The following is a 21,361-nucleotide window of genomic DNA, read 5'->3' as shown; positions in this document are numbered from 1 at the left end:
TAGTAATTTTCAGGGCTGTAAGATAACATTTTTTGCACACAGCATCGGTGGTACAGAGTCTTAAAGTTGTGTAACATAGGCCAAATAGTTGTAGCACAAGAAGAAAAAGTGCAGTTCATTCCATAAATAGGCATGTTAAATAGACATGGATAAATTGGGGAAATATAATTTCTGTTGGACAATACATAGTTTGTCCATAAAAAACGGTCGTATAATATAGTATTTATAATGTAATAAATATTTCATTATAGTGAAATTCTTGGGTACAACAGTATTGTTCAGCCTTACTATAGCAAATACTAAAGAATACTATAGTGTTCACTATAGTTTATAAATTTACAAATTTTTTTCATCTGGTTCAAATTAAGCAGACTTTTATTTTGTCTGGTCGTTGCGAAGATGCTTGAGGTTCAGTGTGTGTTTGATGGTGGCTTCACTCAAACAGTGAAAAGCATGTAAAATAAACTCAGAACAGCTCTGTGGATGATGTTTATGTGTTCATGTCCTCGTATAGATAGAGACAAATTCCTGAATGTCATCCTTGTAACATGTTAAACTGTGCAACTCATTCACTCGTACACAAGCAGATTACATATTTAAATAGTTGAATTCCGCTTACATAATTCCTTCCACATTTTCCAACATCGCGCAGATCAGGGCTCTAGAATTATGGACTTAATGCAACTGGAAAACAAGTTTCATTTGCAAAAACGAAATATAAATGAAAAATAAATAGTGGTGCACCATTAGTTAATCTCACACACGAACAACCACAAGAACAAACGCACTTCACACAAACAAGAGGTTCGGTCTATTGCACGTGCAAAACTGATTCGCACGTGTGCTACACAATTACATTTATTCTTAGAACATACCATTATTTTTTAACATGTTCAACATAAATGTGCATTGTACAGCCCTGATTTTGACCCACATAATGTATTGTTAGCTATTGCTACAAATATACCTGTGCTACTTATGACTGGTTTTGTGGTTCAGGGTCACATATGCCTTATTGCATATCATAATCTAACAAACTTCCTTTTGTGTAATGTTTTGCAACTTGGTTTGATGTTTTGATACCAACGCAACAACATTCACACATTTTCAAGTGTCTGAATATCTTGGGGGCCGCCGCGTGTAATCATGTCAACCCAGACAACAGAAAGATTTAATGTTGCTTTGAACAAGCTGGCAATCAGCTCTCCAAGCTCTCCAAGTATGGGCTCCTAATCAATAGAAGTGTGGCACTGCTTCATATCACAGCTGACAACCCTGCAAGCTCTACTTGTGTCCGGATCTCTGTTACTCCACTGCTGTGGCACACATTTCAGATGTGGATTATCTCGCTGAATTAGGAAACACTCTAATGCTCTCTAGAGAGAACACCCAATACTGAGTCACAACTGAAGTCATTTGAATTCAAATCAACATTCCTTTTGGTTCTCATGACCATCCTTTTTATGCTGTTCACAGCAGGCATGAAAGCATTAAAGGGGTCATATGTCGAAAATATGTGATTTGATGTGTCTTTGGTGTGTTATAAGTTGCCCATGCATGTATTAGACACGTAAAATTGCAAAAATGAAAGTGTCGGAAACAAAAGTTACATTCTATCTAAAAGCGAATGCTCACACAGACCTGCCTGAAACGCCTCGTGTAACCATACCCCCACAAATCTACGTCACTTCCTGGAATGATTTGACTAAGAACGCCCAAATGTATATACGAGTAAGGTAAGAATACCTGGAGGAATTACTTTGGAACCTGATGTCCGTATATGGTAATAAGCATTACATTTCCGACACACTTTGCAGTACTTTACGAAAAAGTAAATTCTTCATCAATTGTCCCGCCCACTTTTGATTGTTAATAACTCAGGCCCCAGAGGTTGCAGCGGGGTGAACCATGGCTCGTCGGAAAGGTCTCCTCACAGCCTCCTTTTATGTTCCATTTTACATCCAAAAACAGCACACCTTTGTTGTTTCTTAGACATTTTTTTCGCTGGCTAGTGCTACATCTGCTCTTGCCTGAAAATGGCTGACAGAGTATCTCTTGCGGTAGGTGGAACTTCGCGCTCATAAGGTGGAGTCTTTGAGCGATCATGGGCGGGTGAAAATCAATGTGACATCACATTGATAAGGGATCAGCAACAGCCTGTTTAGTGTCACTGTTGTGGTTTAAAGGATATTACAAAAAGAAGTATAGATGGATTTGTATAATTATAGGCCGTTTAGGGTATAGTCGCTTGCGACTTAATTTATGGTAGAAAAACATTTAAAAGTGCATTTTCTGGGATAGCGGCCCATTAAATCGTGTATACACATTGCATTACATCTAAAACTAACTAACTAAGTCATAGGACCACTTTAAAAGTGCTTTGTGCCTCCCTGTTGTATAGAGAAATCTATATAACATAATCCAGCCTAACTAGTTAGCTTTCATCAGATGCTTTAAGTGGTCTTAACCAGTGCTCAGATGGTTCAGCTGGGACGCTAGTTGGCGAGCTGACAAAGAGGCTGGAAGGCCCAGCTATGCCCATCAAACTATTTTTATTCTGGATTTAGTTGTTAAATAATTCTATATAAATAAGTCTATGTGCACTACTTATAGTGTACAAAAAGAGGGAGGGAGAGGAATGCTAAGGTTTCTCTAAGGAATGTATGAGTTAAAACATTTGAACCCTGTCTCAATACTGCCCTCTACTGTTATCATTGTGCGTACACACGCAGAAATGATTTTAACAATAATATTATAAAAAAATACATATAAACATTCCTTAAATGTTTTGAATTTCATGGTGGATCTTAAAATATTAAGTGAAATTTACAGATTTTATTTAACTTTAGGGATACAGAAGCAGTGGAACTTTATAAATGACGCTGAAATAAATACATTTGCCAAAGATAACAATTACAAATGTACCTCATCAGGAGCTCATAATTCAATGACACCTTATTGGACAACCCAGGTCACATGGTTATGATATGTGAGATGATTCGTGATCAACCCATAAAAGGGAAATTACACAACACATTTAAAAATATGTCACCGTTTGACCATTTTAACGAAAAATGTAATAATGGATCAATATTCAAACATCATACAAACCTTCAAATGAAACTCAAAATCACTTGACAAGCCTCAAGCATAGTTTTCAACTATTCGGGGGCTTCAACAAACGCGGACCAGCATTCCGAGGCAAGATCACACAAGCACTTATGCGAGTGGTGTTAAGATCAAAAGACCACTTCCTGATCAAAACGACACTCTTAAGTATTAACATAAGATACTGCTTTCTGCATTAAAAACTGACAAACAATGCACACACACAACCCCCACCTCAAATAAAACGCTCTCTCCCTCTGAACGCAACATGATCTAAGATCAAACAAGTGGGCTAGTATTTTCAAATGTGCATCCCTGTGCGTTTGTGAGTGTGTATGCAGGTACTCACTCCGTCAGGATTGACGTTCAAAGTTGACTCCATGTATGGCAGTGTCAGACTCCAAAGTCGGGCGTTAAATGCGCTCTGTAAACACATCCATCCACTGGCCGCTTCCAGCACAGCCTGTATGCATGCGTGTGTAAGTGAGTGTGAGCACACACAAGGGTGCAGAGAGAGAGATAGTGTCCGTGTTCACCGTCTGTCCCTGTCACTATCTCTATCTCGTGTTGTTTGATTCTCACTCTTTACCCATCCCTCTCACTCTCCTCGTCTTTCCACCCACTCCGCTATAATTCCTATTCCGCCCACAGAGCCCAGGGCTCACAGACAGAGATGCAGAGACACGCTTACGATTGAGAGTGTGTGCGTGTGTTCACGCTCATATACTTCTCGGAGGCGTGAGAAAAAGCTGCGCTCACACGTACTGAAATGTAAGTGGTTCACAGTGGGATCCTTCATGTTATTTACACGATGTCTTGTGTCACCTACTTAGTATGCCTGGAGCATCTGCTTAGTGGAGGGGACCGTGAACGAATCAGAATGAATGTGTGTGTGAACAATTAAGGGTGGGGGGGGGGCTCAGCTTACTTGCGTGTGTTTATTTCAATGTATATATATTTGCAGACCAAAAACACAAAAGACCTTGAAGGATACAGTTGGGTCAAAAGTCAACTTGTGAAAATGCTTCTGTTTTGTAATTTGCATTTGGAAGATAAAACAACTATGTTGCATATATACAGCACATTCTTCTGCTTTGAGGTAAATGTGAATTACATTTTAGCACACTTATCATAGGTTGAAAAAAAATCATCTGCAATTGTTTGGCTGGTACAAAGAGAACAGACCAAAACAGAGGTAAATGCTTACTAAAGAAATCACTAAATAGCTATTGTATTTGGCTATTAGTTAATATTATTAAATGAAAATAAATAGAAAAGTTGTTATACGTGACTCTGTCTTCGAAACAAGGGTTACATAATCTAACTACGACATAACGGAGCATTAAAGTTGGATTTGAATCATTCATTTCACTTCGATTTCAATCTTTGACATGACCTTGAAGCGTGTTTTTCACATCTGCGTTGGACCTACGCTGTAGCCTCTACTGGTTTTCATTTATACTTGTAAAGCGGTTTGTTGTGTACGAGTAGTGCAAATTAGTCCCAGCCTCCAATCAATCACATGACCTCAGACCACCGATTATTGATACATATATGCCTCATTTGACGTGTGAGCAGGGTGTGCTTTTTTCCATTTGCACATGGTTTATCTTAAAGCATGTTAAAAACAGCACATAAGACATAAACAACATCCAAAAGTTGATTTTCACAAAATGTTGTTTAAACTTTGTAAGATAAATGTAGAACTGAAATGTAGAATACTGTGTTATGTAGAACACAGTAAATCCCCCAAAAATGACTTTAGCTGGGTATTCACTGACTAAGTCGCAAATTTTCATATGCCATATCCATCTATTCTTCTTTTTGAAATCTCCTTTAAACCACAACAGTGACACAAAACAGGCTGTTGGGGATTCCCTATCAATCTGATGTCACATTGTTTATGCCTGCCCATGACCACTTGCAGACTCCGCCTTATGCGCGCATAGTTCCACCTTCCGCCAGAGACCAGCTGTCAGCCATTTTCAAGCAAGAGCAGATCTAGCCACTAGCCAGCGCCAAAAATGTGCAATAAACAACAAATGTGTGTTGTTGTTGAATGTAAAATGGAACATAAAAGGAGTCCAGGGGGAGAACTTTCGGACGAGCCGGGTTCGTCCCGTTGCGAACTCGGGGGGCGAGAACTCTGTGTCCCGGGAAGAAGCACTTTTTTTCCACCAGGGCATTCAAAAGATGCTGACCGCGAGTCGATGCGACCACTAGGTCGGAAGCTTGACCTCCCTGTAGCCGAAAAGGTTGAAAAAACGAAGCTCCGGTGGCCGAGCGGCTCAAGGAGCTGTGACCCTGGCTCCTTGGTCGAGAATGCACGGAAGACCAGGCTCTGGCCAGTCGCCTCCGACGAATGTATCTCCAGCTCCCGGTGGCGCAAGGAGTCATTATTGCATGGTTTTCGCCAAAAATATTCTCAAGAGTGGATCCGTACCAGCTGTGCGCGATCAAGCTTCATCTCCGGAAGAAGTAAGTATTACACATGGTTTTTTAATTGCCTTTCTTCATTGTTTAAATGTTCGCGGCTAAACCTGAGACTTTATATTGGTCTTAAGACAGGTGTTATGTCGTAACGTTAGTGGTAAAACGCAATCGCGCCCATTGGTTCAGAAGACTTGTGACTGATATAATATCTGTAAAGCTTATTCATTACAACGAAAGACAGTTATAGCAGTGTATTTCTCGGTGAGTTCAGTGTTTTGTCGTGTGTCCTAAGTGTGACAATACTTAGAGCGGATAGAAAGAGAGTTAGCATTTGTAAGAAAATGGCCAACATTTCACACAGCAAACGGTCAGCATATGTTGTTCTATCTGTGTGTTTGTCTTTTACATTTAATTCGTATTATGAACAAGGCATTAAGGGGATTTTTATTGCAGTTAGTGTATGGTTTTGGTTGGATAGGGCATTACAGACGTAATTGCTCTTTTCGCCATTTTGCTTGTCTTGATGTCATCCAAAGCACATGTGTTAGCACTCTACAACATATTTTGCATACAGGGAGGGGAGCAGAAGCTCATTTGCATTTAAAGAGACACACACAAAAACGGCGCGTTTTCCATTGCAGCCACAAATGGCCATGTTCAAAATATTGTAATGAAAGATATGTGGTGAATTTTAAACTGAAACTTTACAGAAATATTCTTGGGATACCACTGACTACTTTTACATCGCAGAAAACACCTGGATTTGCGGATTTGTTAGGGTAACAAATGTGCTTATGTTTTGATAAGCGACCTAGAAATACTGCAATATTTTTTTATAATTTTATATTAACTTGTTTTTGATTAGATTTTCAATCCTAAAACCAGCCTTTAAATTAGATATTTAATCAATTTACTTTTGAAACTCTCTGTAACGGTGGATTCACACGGGGTGTCAGGGTCAATGCTTGTCATTTACTTTGAAAGAGTGACGTCATGCATTACCTAACTGAATTGTGGGTCTGTCAGCTTCGCTAACCTGCCGTTGCTCACGGCAAGAAGTTGAACATTTCTCAACTTTTTAAGCGCTAACGCAGGCATCAGCCAATCAGATTGCCTTATGCAAAAAAACAGTGTAGGTGCTAGCAATTACGTTCATACCAGTCTAGCGAACAATTTGATTTGCTTAGCCCCGCGTGAATCCAGCGTAATAGTTTTGAGTGTGCTTCAATGAGTAATCTGTCTATTTCTGTGTCTGTTTATGTGTGTGGAGTTGTCTTGTTTGACATGAGCCACGAAAAAGAAAAGCAGGTATGAAGCTTTACATTCTTCAACAAGTCCCAACTGTGCTCTCTCATAGCTGTGTTTAAAGATCCACAGGCTCTGTATTTCTGACCCAGTCGAGCAGAATCATCACTGTAATAAATCATTCAACCAAGAATGCTTCAAAATGTGAAGCTACGTGCAATTGAACCAATGTAACTCCTTTAGCCTGCATAGCCTTAAGCAATGTTGCAGAACTTTAGAATATGAAGCAATTTGTTCATGTAGTTGATTAAAAAACTCTGAAATCATGATACATCCACCTAGACACACAGTTGTATATAAAAACAAGTGAGGAAATGCCCATGTGACACAACAAGAAACACACACAAAAACTGAGTTAAAGAAAAGATAATAGATACAAACAAGATGCGCCACTGCCATTACAGTGAATGGGGAGGAATGTAATGCTCAATAAGGCCGCTCTAGCGAAGAAAGTCCCGCCTTAAAGTTAAAAGATCCAATCATCAATCTATAAGACTGAAGACTCTGGGGTGGAGCTTGTGAGGTGCTTGCTAGCCTGTGTGCATGCGGAGTAGCTAAAGCAACAAAAAAGGTGATTTGTGTGCAATTTAAGCTTAGAAAACATAATCGGAAATATACTATTTAATTTTTGCCACAGATTTAAGAAATATCTGCATCTCACCATTCAAGGAGATAGGGCTGTTGCCTTGCCATGATGTAAAGCTGCCCAGAGGCGTTGCAAACATGGCCGCCATGTGGCACAACTTCCATAAACAGACTTTGGTAAAATTCTAATCAAATATATTCAACTGATTTTAAAGATTGTTTCTTTCTATTTTATCATTTAATAAAAAAAATGATAGTGCTGTACACATATCCATTTGTTAAAATTTTAAACCACAGGAAGTTGCCTCTATATAGTTTTTGCTGCAAATGTTGATAAAATATTGTGAATAGTCTTTTAAATATTATTATTGTTTACATTAAAAGCATAGTTATTTTAATATAATGACCATGTTTATTCATGACTTTAAAAATAAGCAGGGAATCCTTGGTCCTTGGTCTCCTGTAAAATGACTACGTTTTTAATAAATCAATAATGCAATAAATCATTACATTCTTGATTTCCACTGCCGCTGGGAGTTTTGAATAGGGGTGGTATGTGTTGGCTCACTGAGCAAACTAAAGGCTGAAAAGCTGAGATATCCTCACATAGGGACTGCGGGCATGAATAAAAATGCCATCTCACTGGGTACATTCACTGACAAGATAACTACATATCTCAGTTTCTTTTATACAATACACCAGCCATATGAAATGAGTGTCCTCCATAAGGACAGCTATTATTGCTTTTCCTGATGTTGTTTGTGTATATTCATCTCTGAGCTTGAGTGTGTGTCACAGCATGTAAGGACAGTATTCAATTAGCGTGTAATTTAAGATCGTCTATGCATGTTCATGCCTCACTTCCAAGTGTGTGTGTGTGTGTGCCTGTGTGTGTGTGTGAGAGTTCCGGCTAAAAAGAGGAATGCTGCTTGATGCTCATTAGCGCACACACACTCACACTAATTACTGTGCTGCTTCACAAAGCGGGCTCTGTTCACACACAGTGCCGCCACCTTGCATGTGCAGCTCTGAAGATAAAAAAGTATAAGGGAGAAAGTTAAGATAAAAAGCGAGAAAAAAAGAAAAGAGGAAGTATAAAATAATCTTTATCACATTCAACCTTCCTGTTCATCCACGGTTTGTGTCACAGTTACTGTCCTACTTATGTAACTGTTTCTCTGCTTTCAAGAAACGAAAATGCTCAAAAGGCTTCTCTTTTCCTGCCATAACAATGACAAGGGGTCTCAAGTTTAAAAATGACAAAAAATATACAAGTATACAAGAATTGGTGTTACTTTTTTGTAGCTTGATTGTGGGAAAAAATTGGGATCGAACCGTTTATTTCAAGGCGCATTATGCAAGATTTTCAGTTGATGTTCCTAAATACCTCATTCATACTTGGCCCTCCTCTGGGGCAGAACATCATCAGAATTGCCCGCAGTAACTAAATATTAAGCTAGTATGTAACCTTTCAGCATAGAATTTAGAGTTCCAAAAATAAATGTTCATATTTACAAAACTACCACAATCTTGGAGTCTCCAACAATTAACTTATTGCATAATAAATTTCCGCTTGACGTAGGGGGAAGTACCGAGCCAGTGTTTACAAGTTGAACATGCAAGTTTTCCAAGTAATTATTTATTGTGTGAAGTCATGATCGTGCATCGCAGAACAGAGCAAGGCAAGCATTTGTGTTTATAAAGCATATACATTTAAAAAAAAATAGAAAATGACTGATAATTTCACTAGATAAGACCTTTATTCATCGTTTAAAGCCCTTTGAAGCTGCACTGAAACTGTAATTTTGACCTTCAACCGTTTGCAGTCCATTGACGTCCACTATATGGAGAAAAATCCAGGAACGCTTTCATCAAAAACCTTAATTTCTTTTCGACTAAAGAATAAAAAACCATAAACATCTTTGATGACATATGGGTGAATAAATAATCGTGAAAATTTATTTTGAAATTGAACAACTCCTTTAAATGTATAGTTTTTCTATATATATTCTATTCTATTACATATTATATCTATTATATATTCTTTATATAAAAGAATCGACATAGAACTCTATCATTTTTAGGTATTTTTACGATTGTTTTGGTCACAAAATATTATGGTATTGATAATGTTTGGTATTGTTATTATTGTAAATGATAAAAGTTGTGCCTAGAAGATCTAGCTTTATATATTTGTGTCGTCTGTGGTGTGGTTAAGAAACTGGGTTGAGGGTCAATGAATCCATAAAGGTTGAAAAACCCTGCCACAGACCAATGTCGCTCTGATTATAAATATAGGCAGTGGTATCATAATAATATAAGTGTCATAAATTAATTTTGATAACATATTGGGTTCATTTAAAAGCTTAAACTAAATTTACAAACTACACTTTAATTACAAAAATTTAACAAACTCCAAAATAAAATATCCACTAGCCAGACTAAAATGTGACGTTCTCTCAGTGTTTGCGTGCCCCTGAGCTTTTCCGTCTGAAAACTACACCGTCCACATTTCGCCGTCTCTCCCGTTGCTATGGCAATCTGCCATCATCGCACTTGTGTGCGCGTCACATGATACGAGGACGCACTCTTTCTCTTTGAATACATGGTCTAAAATTAAACCCACATGTACGATTGTGACTGGAGCTGTTAATACACAGGAATATCCTCACTGTGATGTCAATTCAATTCTGCAGCACATTGCACAGCACATAAGGTCTCTGGAGCACACATTCTCCAAATGCTGAACTGTGTTTGTGTTTATTCGTTCTTGTCAGCATGCCTGAATGTTTTTTATTCTCTGATGTATTGCGTAGGTCACTCATTCTTTATGTAATCATTCCCAACTCTCTGAGTGATAGGATCAGAACGCAATGAAGTTTTATGTCCGAGAGAGAGAGAGATAAAAAGAATAAGGTGGAGATGCATGGGTGGAATGTAGTGACAACTTCCTGAGGCCAGAAAGTAAAGAAAAAGAGATGTGGAGCAATCTCACCTCAAGGTCATCTAGCGAGCGAGCCATACTGATACGCTTGGACCGACCGAACGATCGTCTGCCGGAGGAACGCTGAGGAAAACCCATAGTGATGCCCTTGAATCTTCCACCCTGTGAAACGGAGAGATTAGTTATTTAGATGCCATTTCAATTCTTTATATTAGCTCACATACATGAAAAGATGTGAACACTTTGGTTATATCAAAACATTGCTTGCTCAAACCTTAAAACATTGGCTTGACCAATGGCATGAGTTTGAAGTACGATTATATGTTTGTCCAAACAATGGAAGGCAGAGGAAGTGCTCATGTAATCAGTTTGAAAATTTTATTTTTTCCATTTTTGCTTGAACTAACACAACCCCACAGTTATATCCTCATAATACAGTCCTTATCCATTAAATAAAAAATAAACAAAAATACAAATATAAAAATTACACTTCTCTTAAAAACAGCAAGATGGTCAAATATTGGGCAGTTAATTGACCTCACTAAGATTTGGTCTACCTACTACTATTGACACTTCAAGCACAATTTCTTAATATGAAAAAATTTCTTAATATGAAAAATTAAGACATGCGAGTATGCACAATAACTCAAAACGATCCCAAATCAATATATTGAACAAACACAGGCCCTTCAAGCTCATGATCAACCCATCAGGCAGTCTCTTCTACAATCTGCATTCATTAAATCTTTCACACATAATCGAGATCAGTCTGGTACTCGATCTCATAATTATACTGTATCACATTCTCCATTTAATACCTCTTCAAAAAAAACTGTGAAAAACATTTCATTCGTTTTTCAAGCATGACAGCAGGTCATCCGCTTCATGTATGGAGTACACAGAGGAGGCAGTAAATAACTCTCCTGGCTCTGTTTGATATAATTAGGAAGGTTTACTAATAGTGCAGGATCACATGAACTAGAGTGCACAACTGAGGTAGCGACACTTTGTATATTGGTCCATATGTTAATTATCAAATATATAATTTTATTATATTATCAATCACACAGATTCATTTTTACAATGCTACTATGGATTTTTTTAAACTTAGAAACCTTTTTATTCAGGTGAGGGAGATATCGTTTTGCGTGGCTTTTGCACACTGTCATGCCTATATGACACTGCAGAGGCATATTTTAGTATAAAGGTCTTTGCACATATTATCAACAATGTTTTTTTTTTTGTATTTGGCCCTCGTTTGTACGGTACACTGAATTGTACTCTTTGTACGGTACTCTTTCAAAATCCTTGCTACAGATGCGAAAAACGCAGAAAATCGAACGCAGTCCGGATTTTTTCACGACGGACGAAAATATCGGAGGCAGTGGGTAAATGTGTTTGACACGACGTGTGGTTGTATTTATTTTTTAACGGAAATTTTGGATTCTATGTGCAATGGGCTTCCATGTTAACGAGTAGTCGATTAATTGATTGTTAATGTAAATGAAAATCGATTATGGGAATTTGTCTAAATTGACATCCCTAGTTGTGTGTGTACAGAGATTTCAAGGCATCTCTTGCTTTCATTATTGAATTATTCTTTAGATGAAGATGGCCCAATGACAATGAGATTTTACATTTAAAAATTAAGTGTGCAAAGTGTGCTTTTACCAAATAACTTTGTACGCAATGTTAAAAGCTGTCCTGTAGCTCAGTGGTAAGAGCATTGCCTCAACAACGCAAGGTTGTGGGTTTGTTCCCCGGGGAATGCACATACCTATGTTTAATTGTATAGTATAATGCAATGTAAGTCACTTTGGATAAAAGCGTCTGCCAAATGCGTAAATGTAAAAATATTCTGACGATGCACGTACAGTACGAGCATACTATTCTGAGGACAAAATTTGCCTGACGCGCAGTGTGCGCTGTCCATTGCGTATGCGTAAAAAGGACCTCTACTTTAGGCCTTATGGTGAAAATTTTAAGTAACCTGCTATTTTATGTTTCAAACAGAGATGGCGATAGAGTAGGGCTGCAACGAATGCACGAGTAATTCGAATACAAAAATCATGGAGGCAAATCTTTTGACACATGAACTTCATCTCCATAGTTGCTCTGAGAGTTTATTTCAGAACATTTTTTCTGAGTGAAGCTAACACAAATTGACGACCTGCCAAAATAAAAGTCTGGTAAACTGCAGAATTTTTTGGCTAAATATAGTACTATTTAATAGTAAAAAAACGAACTTTTTAAATTCAAACTAATTTAATTCAACTAAATGCATCACGCATAAGCTGAAGTTAGTTGTTTACCTTTGAAATTATTCTTTCTATTTTTATTTATGTTTCTCATTTACATATTTGTATTATAATGCATTTTGAATGTAATATGGCAATGGAACATACTAAATGAGTTTAGTTTACAAAATATTGATGTTCGCAATTTCAGCGAAAAATATGTTAATATTTCTAAAAATGAAACAAATTAGTGGTTAGTTTTAAGAGACATGTCTTGTTTTCTCTTGTATATTTAGAACTGCTCCTTGATAAAGAAAAAGTTCTTGTTATCCGATTACTCAATTAATCGATGGAAAAATTGGTAGAATACTTGATTACTAAAATAATCGATAGCTGCAGCCCTAAAAAAGGATACAAAGGGTATAGATATAACCAGAGAATGGCTAACATAAGCTGTCTATGCACATTCAAATAGGACAGGAGAATGTGTTTATATACACAATGAACTAAAATAAAAGGACCAGTGCTTGATGACATGTCATATTATGTTCATCGATGTCCAACGAAAAACAAAAGTACAGAGACAGAGGGACTTACCGCCAGACAGTCACAGACAGGAAGACTGATACAGAGGAATCATTTTGAAAGGCTAAAGTTTACAAGCTGATTGTGCAGATGTCAAGAGCGGCATAATCAAATGATCTCCTGTGTTGCCTAGATACGCTGAGAACTCTGTGTGTTCAGACTCCACATTATGACACATCATGTGGTAAAAAACATATCCATACACACACAAACATGCCGACACAAGTGGCACACAGGAGCAAGGCACTACATACTTCAGTTCTTCACATATGTGTTCGCATTTCATGCAAACGGGTGCATTTACTTAATTGCATTGTAAGTGGTAGCACCACTTACAATGCCAATGTATTTCAAGCCAAGAATGCAAAGACAATGTAATCACACTCACATGGCAAACACACCATATAAGGAAACACAACATAACCAAAGATGACAAATGATCCGTGCTATGGAAACGGAATATACCGGCCTCAAAACAAAAAGCGCAATTCAAGACAATGATTCACACGTATTTAAATGTAAATATTTGGACTTCGAATGAAGGAATCATCAAAAAAAGTTATTACAAGACGGTTGCTCAGGAAGAGCTGAGAATAATATGACATTTTGCATGGGTATCAGCATACTAGACTAAAGTTTAGCGTCACTAAAAAACACAATCGGCCATGCTGCCGAGAAATGGAGTCAAACATGAGTGACTGCTTCTTGATCGCCCCCGTGGTTTCCATGGCAATAGAGCACCAGAGAGTTGTGGAATAATCTAAAGGAAATACCTTGGACTTAACAACCTTCCCCGAGTGAAGATAATGAGCAATAAAATGAAGCATAAAGCTGAAGAACACACACTGTAACACTAAACGTTCCCGATGTCATTGGCAGACGCTCAATTGCCTTAAATCAAATAAAAGTCAAAAAAAAATTTGTGTACTTGGCAGTTAAAAGAGACTTTTCTGAATTTTGTTTCATAAAGAACAATGAAGGATGAGAAAAAATAAACAGGAGGATCATATGACCGTGGTTAGCCTACAGGTATGAAACCGTTTTAGCTTTCATAAGCACAAAAAGCTTTTTCAAACAAAAGCACAAATACTTTTTTCTTCTTTTAAAAATACTTTTTTCAGTTATACGTAATTTCACATTATAAGTGCCATATTGATCATACCATACAGACCAAAAAAAAATTATTTTGGTTACTATAGAACAAGAAACAAATCCTTTTTGCCATTGCTTTGTCATTTTTAGATATAAACCCAATAATTTGTCAAGATTATTTAAAAAAACATACTTTAGTGTTCCACGGAAAAAAATAACTGTGTACAGGACAGAACAACACAAGCAGACAACATAATGACAGAACTTTCCATTTGGGTGAGCTGTTCCTTTAAGGTGTAGTTGTGTCCGTCTCTGGGTTAAGATAACATCATGGATTCCTGTGGGAAGCAGGGACGTACTGTGTGCCTAGAGTTCTTACACTTATCAGGGAGGAGCTCTCTTGGAGGAGCTTTCTTTCCTGTTTACTTCTTCTAAAAAGAGGGGAAGACCATACCAAGACATATCACTATAAACACACCATCTATCCGTTTCTCTGTGTTCTATCCCCATCTTAGACTCGCTCTGTGTTCATCTGAGTGCAAAACTCTTTTCCTGACTAAAATACTGTAAAACAGAACAGACATTCTGCAGAATTAAGATGGATAGGACAGTTGATCATCCAGCAAGCAAAGACTTTAAGGCAGTCGAATATAATAAAGTACCACAAAGAGATATTTGTGTGAAATGTTCGAATCTACTAGTGATCATGAGTCAGATGACAGTCTATGACCACTTTTCTGTTTGCACCCCTCAAGTCTCGACATGACTTCAGTGGTATTCGTTGTACATATCAGTCACTGCTGTTCTACACATGCTCGATACAAACTGACATTAACAAAGATTTTAATAGCTGTTTACAATTTTTGTAATTACTTTTAACCAATTGTTGTCACTAACTTTTTTATTAGGTATCTCAATTTCACACAGGTGTTCTAGTAGAACAACTGATAATGGGTGTGAGCATGTTCCCCAAGGACTAACTCGACAACCAGAAAGTTTTGTCTTGTAAATAATTTTAAAGGCCGTATCTAATGTTTTAAATCTGACACAAAACAAAACTGAAGTGTTTGGAATATTTACTACAGTATCTGTATACGTTTAATTGTTATGCATTTTATTATATAATTCACCTTAAAATGAGCTGTCTTGACAAAGAGTTTAATAAACTTTACTTCATTGAATGTGTCAACTTTGCTGTCCTTGTGCTATTTTTAAAAAACAAATGCTGCTTGTATTAGTATGTTGTTTAAAATTTTGCAAATATATTATAAATGTTTAAGCCACAGTGCATCTGTAAACCTCCTTTTAACAACTGAATGTTGTTTATTATTTTTGGGAGCCGTAATGGTTGAAAAGAGAAGAGTAATGTTTATATTGTTAAAGTCCAAGAAAAGGTATCTTGAAGACAGCAAAACAGACACTGTCACAATAGTGCCGCCTGTTGGTGAGTAAGAGACAGACGGAGGAAGAAGGGCAAGATTTATGTTTTGTCTGTCACTCATGACCTTCTACAACAGAAGGAGGGTTAGACTAGGACAATAGAATGAATCACAGTAACAGAAAATGACAGCAGATATGCCTGACATGAAAAGCACTTGCTATAAAGTAGCAATAAACAACCAAATTTATAACCTTTAGTGTTGACTGTACAATATCAACTCAGGTTCCTATGATACCTAAGACCCCTTTATTCGCGTCTGGCAATCATGACTGAGAAAGTGGTCACTAAAGTGGTCCCATGGTCGCTTTCAACAAGGCTACACCAGAAAGCTGAAATGGGTTAAAAACCCACTGTAATTATCTACAACATTCTATTCAATAGACATAGTAGTCCCTCCTCCATTGTTACTTTTTTGTCCATTTTATCCACCAGGCGAATATCATAGGTCAGTCAAATTCCTTACCCTAAGTAGGAGCAACAGTGATGCTTGCTTTATAAAGTACAACTACGACCAATTCAGCACAGCTGTAAACTGATATACACAAGCCTAGAGATTTGTTAAGCAAGCAGGCAAAGAATGGATTGAAAAAAGTAAAAACTCAAAACCATGGTTGCTAATGTCTTAACTGTGTTTAGCAGGCCCAGAAGCTATTGTAAAAGCAGAGATGATGCATATAACAGCAACAATGCTATTCTGAGAAATCCAATCTATCTTGTCTGTTCTGTTGCTTTGCTGCTGTGGTCTTCACTGTTGGCTTCTGTTGAGAGGTTTTACTCATATCCTACAAATGTGAAGGTGTTTTAAAACTAGGAATGCAGACAAACAGACAATATAGTCTGGTGGTTTACACAGAACAGAGAACTTATTAGAAGACTTGATGTGTTGTGTTTTGGGCTCTTTTTTGCTGACTTGCTGAGGCTTAGTATGAATGAATATCTAGTCTCAAACATAGTATATTGTTACTTTTTAACAAATCAGTCGTCATTTTCTCTTTCAATATTTTCTTCTCTGGACCAATATGTGTTAGGCAGAATGTTGATGCTGCTCTATTCCTTGTAAATCACATTCCTTATAAGGCTTCTTAAGTCAGATGTTAGCTTTGTGTGAGAAACAGGCCCCAAAGTAAGCAGTTCTACCAGATAATCACTACAAAATCTTTTCTCTCAAAAATAATATTGATATTCAATTACATAATCACACTTTTTGCATAAAGATAAGCTTCTGTTGCATCTCGCATCAGACATTAATTCAGCTGTATGTCTTCAGAATTATTTTAAATGAACAGTACAATGAACTGCCTTCAGGGTCATTTTACATTTTAGAGATTGACAGCTTCTACAGCAGTCAAAGTCTCCTTTCATGTCACGGAAATGAACAGTGTGAACATTCTGCTACACACCTTCTTAGCTCCAAGGAGGAAAGAAAGTTAACCAAACAATACATTTCCTATAGAGCAACCAGTGGCAGATCAGTGCAGACCTGGAGTTGGGGATGATATAAAGTCTGCTTTGTTTCTCAATCTTCTCATCTCATGGTAAGTTTTAACATCTTCCCTCCAAGTGAGGAACCGCAACTGAAGCAACACTCTGCGCACAGTAATGGGGGTATTTTCAGCCTGGCTAAGCACGTCACCTAACTGACAGAATTCTTCTTTATGACACCAAGCCCAAAAGGATCATGATATGCCTGATAATAAGAAAAAGGTCATATCCAAGCACTAGTTTATGTCTTCAAGTATTTTCTGCACAGACAACAAGCAAGTGGTATGAAGAATACTTTCTTTAACTCATGAACAAGCACAATGCACAAGTATCAAATCTAAAATAATTTCTTAATATGTGCTTCTTAGGATCAGTACCTGCTGTGACTGATATGTCATCAACTAATCCAGCAATGAAACCACGTTAATCTATCAAATTCTGTGAACAGCATCATAAAGAAATCACCTACCTTTTTGTCTGGATCTTTAATTCTCCTGCCATTGTTCTGTTGTTGCTGGTGATCCCGTAGGGTTCTTTCCCCAAACAGCTTCTTCGCCCACTCGTCCTTTTGTGCACGAAGCCGGTGAGGCTGTGAGGCGATTTCGCCTGCAGCAAGGTACCGATCGGCTGGAATCTTACTCATGGGTGGTGGTAGGGTGCTACAGTTAGCGCTGGACCATCCGTCTGTGGACTCCGCATAAGACTCCTGATCACTGCTGTGTCCTTGACGCCAGTCTCTCAGGACGTGAACAGGCAGCCAACGCTGGCCCGATGCCCCTGCCACCTTCTTGCCATGGGTGGAGTAGTGAGAGCGTGAAGGAAGGCCTGACGCATCCAGCCGTGAAGAGGAATTTAGACGCCTGCCAGAAAGGGGAGGTGGGTCTCCGTGGGTATGCGGATGTGGCTGAGGGTGGTCTAGGAACTGGTCAGTGCAGTAGCCGTTATGATGCGAGATCGGGGGTGGTGGTGAAAGGCCTCCCAGTACACTTTGGTTCCGAGGTCCTGGTTGGTTCTCCCATAATCCGGTGGGAATGTGGCGACCGGTATTAGCACCCAGGTCAACCAAGAGGACTCTGTTATTCTTTTCCTCCGGCAAGAAGTTGCCTATGCCACTATCACTGTTGCTACTCGTGCTATTGTTCTGCTGGGCATCTAGGTCACCATCAAGGAAAGCTCGAGCCCGCATGCCCTCTATTGATTCTCCCATATCACGATACAACACAGACACGAACTGTAACAGCGGCTGAGAAGTTGGTGGGAACTCCAAGCATCCACCGGTATCCGGGTCTGGAGTGCATTCGAACCCAAAGCGCCGGGAAACACTCTGATGGATCTTGTGATGACATAGTTCTGGGTCTACAATGAAGACGTGACAAGACGTTCGCAAGCTTTGCTCCTCCTCTGCACGCCTATACATACCGTGGTCATTTGTGGCCTGCATGGTGACCAGGCCAAAGAAGCGGCGGTCATCTGGACACACGGCACTGAAAGCTAACTTTTCGGCAGGGTAAGTGGCTAGAACGGCACCTCGGTCATTGCAGAGCTGTACACAGTCATGCATAACTTTGAGCAGGACCAGCGAGTGCACCTTTTGTTCGGCTCGGAGACGTCGCATACAGCCCCGAATTGCCTGAAGACTGTCGCTTTCCAAATTGGCACTCGTTGAAGCTAATTCAATAGATCCTAGATAACCCACAATCATGCCAACATTGAGGATCCCCGCAGAGTCGGCTGTCTGAGCAAATTCATCTTGCTGTTCAAACACATCCACAAACACAGCGTCATCATTGAGCACTTTGGCCATCTCTTCTTCAGTGAGCAAGTTGGGGTCACTCATTTGAACGCTAACATTACCGTAAGGGAGGTCAGGCTCTGAGCGAGCCCTTGTTTTAGGGGCAGATGCACAAGCTTTTTCCGAGCTGCTGGATGAGTGACTGGAATTTTCGAAGATCATGTTAAAGATTCCACCAGACTGCAATTCTGCCACAACACGTTCAGCTCGGTTTATCCCTAGCGTCTTCGAGTCCATCTTCGGCCTCATCCAGTGGCTCTTGGGGTCATGGAACCCCAATTCTTCATCACTTGAACATGAATCTAGGTGCGTGCTATTATGATTGCTTTCGGCAATGACCAAGTGAAGGACACCTGTGCAACGGCCGATCAGTTTGACAACGTCTTCGTGAGATGCTTTAGACACATTGATGTCGTTCACACTTAGGATCTGGTCTCCAGAACGAAGGCCCACATACTCAGCTGGACTTCCCTTTAAGATGCAACTCAGCACACATGGAGAATGACCAGAAAGTGTGAAGCCATAGCCTGTCCTTCCCCTAGCGACCTCCACCCCTCTTATGCGAGCAAACGTCTGGGCATTCCCACGCCTCCTGTTTTGCTCCGATTGTCTGAACATCTTTTGTTCCCTCTTTCATACACTGACAACTCCAGAGGTGGAGCATTAAATGGGCTGGTAGAGTGATGTCACACGTCCTGCTCCAGATCTCTTGTATAAGTCATTGACCAGGTGCATGCTTGAATGTTCACAGAACACCTTCAGCTGGGGAAGAGAGGACATCTCATTAATAAATTGACAACCAACAGCATTAAATTAAATTAAAATATGTTAAACAAGTAAATACAGGTGCTCAATGTAAAATGAGCTTTCCATCTTAATTATTCATTAAACTATTAACACTTTTGTTACTAGTCTTGTCCTTAATTTTAGCACACCAAAAACCTTTTATAAAGACTTCTTACCTGCTCTCACACACCAGCAAACCACATGATTTTTAAGCAGAGCCTACCTTTGTCGCAGGTGAGAGGCACAGTAGCGTTGCTAGGCAACAGGAGAACGTGCACTACCATTCATATCTGCAACAACTCATATTAATCAAACTAGCCAACTTTTTCAAGAACAAAAAAAACATTTCTAAAATAGATGAATGTCCACGTCAAGCCGTGCATTACTAAAATGACAGCTGGCTTTAAAAAAAACTTACGTTTGCTGCTACTTCAGTTAAACATAAACATAAACAAGAGTGGAGTTACACGCGTAACACTTAACATAAATAGACTCTTATATTTAAGACAGTTTGACACTCTCCGATATTTTTTGTCTTTTGTCCGCATGACTTCTCGAAAGTTTAAGAGCAAACTGGACTCATCCACTCTTGCTTAGCAGATCTGTCCCGCCCTCCTTTTCCCATTGTTCCAATGCTTTGCGTAACCATGACAGTGCAACTGTCGCTAGACATTTTTTCATCGCTCATTGGCTTCCACGACTGTCAATCAATCCACAAAAAAACCAAACCCAGTTTGACTGTAACTCGCCAACTGACTACAAAAGTTATGCTACAGGTGTTCAAAACTACAAGCGCGAGAAACAAAAGTGCAAAACACTAGCGTGCAAGTATTCACACTTAAAATATCCCAGTAAATTAAATATTTAATGCAGGTTGAGAGCTTTAGGCAGCTCGGTATTGTTTTACGGCGGAACAGCTGGCCAGTGAGTAACATCTAACGGTATTGAATTATGGGCATCAGTAGCCAGTAACAGGCAAGACTGTTAAACTAACAAACTTACAGACAAAAACTTGTTTTAAAGGCTTTAAGACGATCACCTCAGATAAATCAAATAGAGGTAACAGTTAAATGAAACTGTCGTTTCCGAATACGTCTACTTTATTATCAGCAGAACGCGCAAGGAATTCCCATGGCTACATTGCTAACCTAGATTAGCCAGAACTTCCTAAAAACTTGACTCCGACGAAACAAGTTTAACTTAAGTGCTTTATAAAGAATATTAAGTTGTGTAGTATAGGTACATATAGTGATAAATATTATTCTTACCTGCTTTGAATGCATCCTCGGCTGATGTTAAGTTTAGTGGCATGGTAACCTTTCTTGTGCAGAAGCAGTAAACAAAAGGAGAGGGCAGCTGGTGTGTGTGGACAGCAGGAGGAGGAGGAATCTACAGTTTAAGTTCAGCAATGGTATAAGGCATTTCCATGACAATATATCATCTTAAGAAATTAGTCAAAATACATGCAAGACAGATTGTGTGACGGATTTTAATGACAGATTCAAATGACTGAAAATCTTATGTGTATATGATTTATAATTCACAGTTTCCCTTTAGCATTTAAGAACGCA

At 38.8% G+C, this 21,361-nt stretch overlaps 1 protein-coding gene across 5 annotated transcripts in view; it reads right to left on the bottom strand.

Moving 5' to 3' along the window:
• Positions 1–21,161, bottom strand: part of rgs12b (regulator of G protein signaling 12b) — a 47,487-nt gene extending 26,326 nt beyond the window's left edge. Inside the window, exons 1-4 of one of the 5 annotated variants that reach the window (XM_056764641.1) lie at positions 20,209–21,161; positions 20,014–20,080; positions 17,682–19,766; positions 10,427–10,537 (exon numbers count right to left, since the gene is read on the bottom strand). In XM_056764641.1, coding sequence (XP_056620619.1) covers positions 10,427–10,537; positions 17,682–19,622 — 2,052 coding nt within the window. In that variant the 5' untranslated portion in view covers positions 19,623–19,766; positions 20,014–20,080; positions 20,209–21,161. Of the gene's footprint in view, positions 1–10,426; positions 10,538–17,681 lie in introns of all 5 variants that reach the window. The other 4 variants (XM_056764649.1, XM_056764632.1, XM_056764657.1 and 1 more) reach the window with 4 other exon arrangements.
• Between the last annotated feature and the right edge of the window lie 200 nt (positions 21,162–21,361).

The sequence above is a fragment of the Triplophysa dalaica genome, chromosome 2 (assembly GCF_015846415.1).
Source record: "Triplophysa dalaica isolate WHDGS20190420 chromosome 2, ASM1584641v1, whole genome shotgun sequence".
Classification (NCBI taxonomy): domain Eukaryota; kingdom Metazoa; phylum Chordata; class Actinopteri; order Cypriniformes; family Nemacheilidae; genus Triplophysa; species Triplophysa dalaica.
Note: the sequence above shows the minus strand (reverse complement) of the source record. Positions and strands in the feature narration are given on the sequence as shown.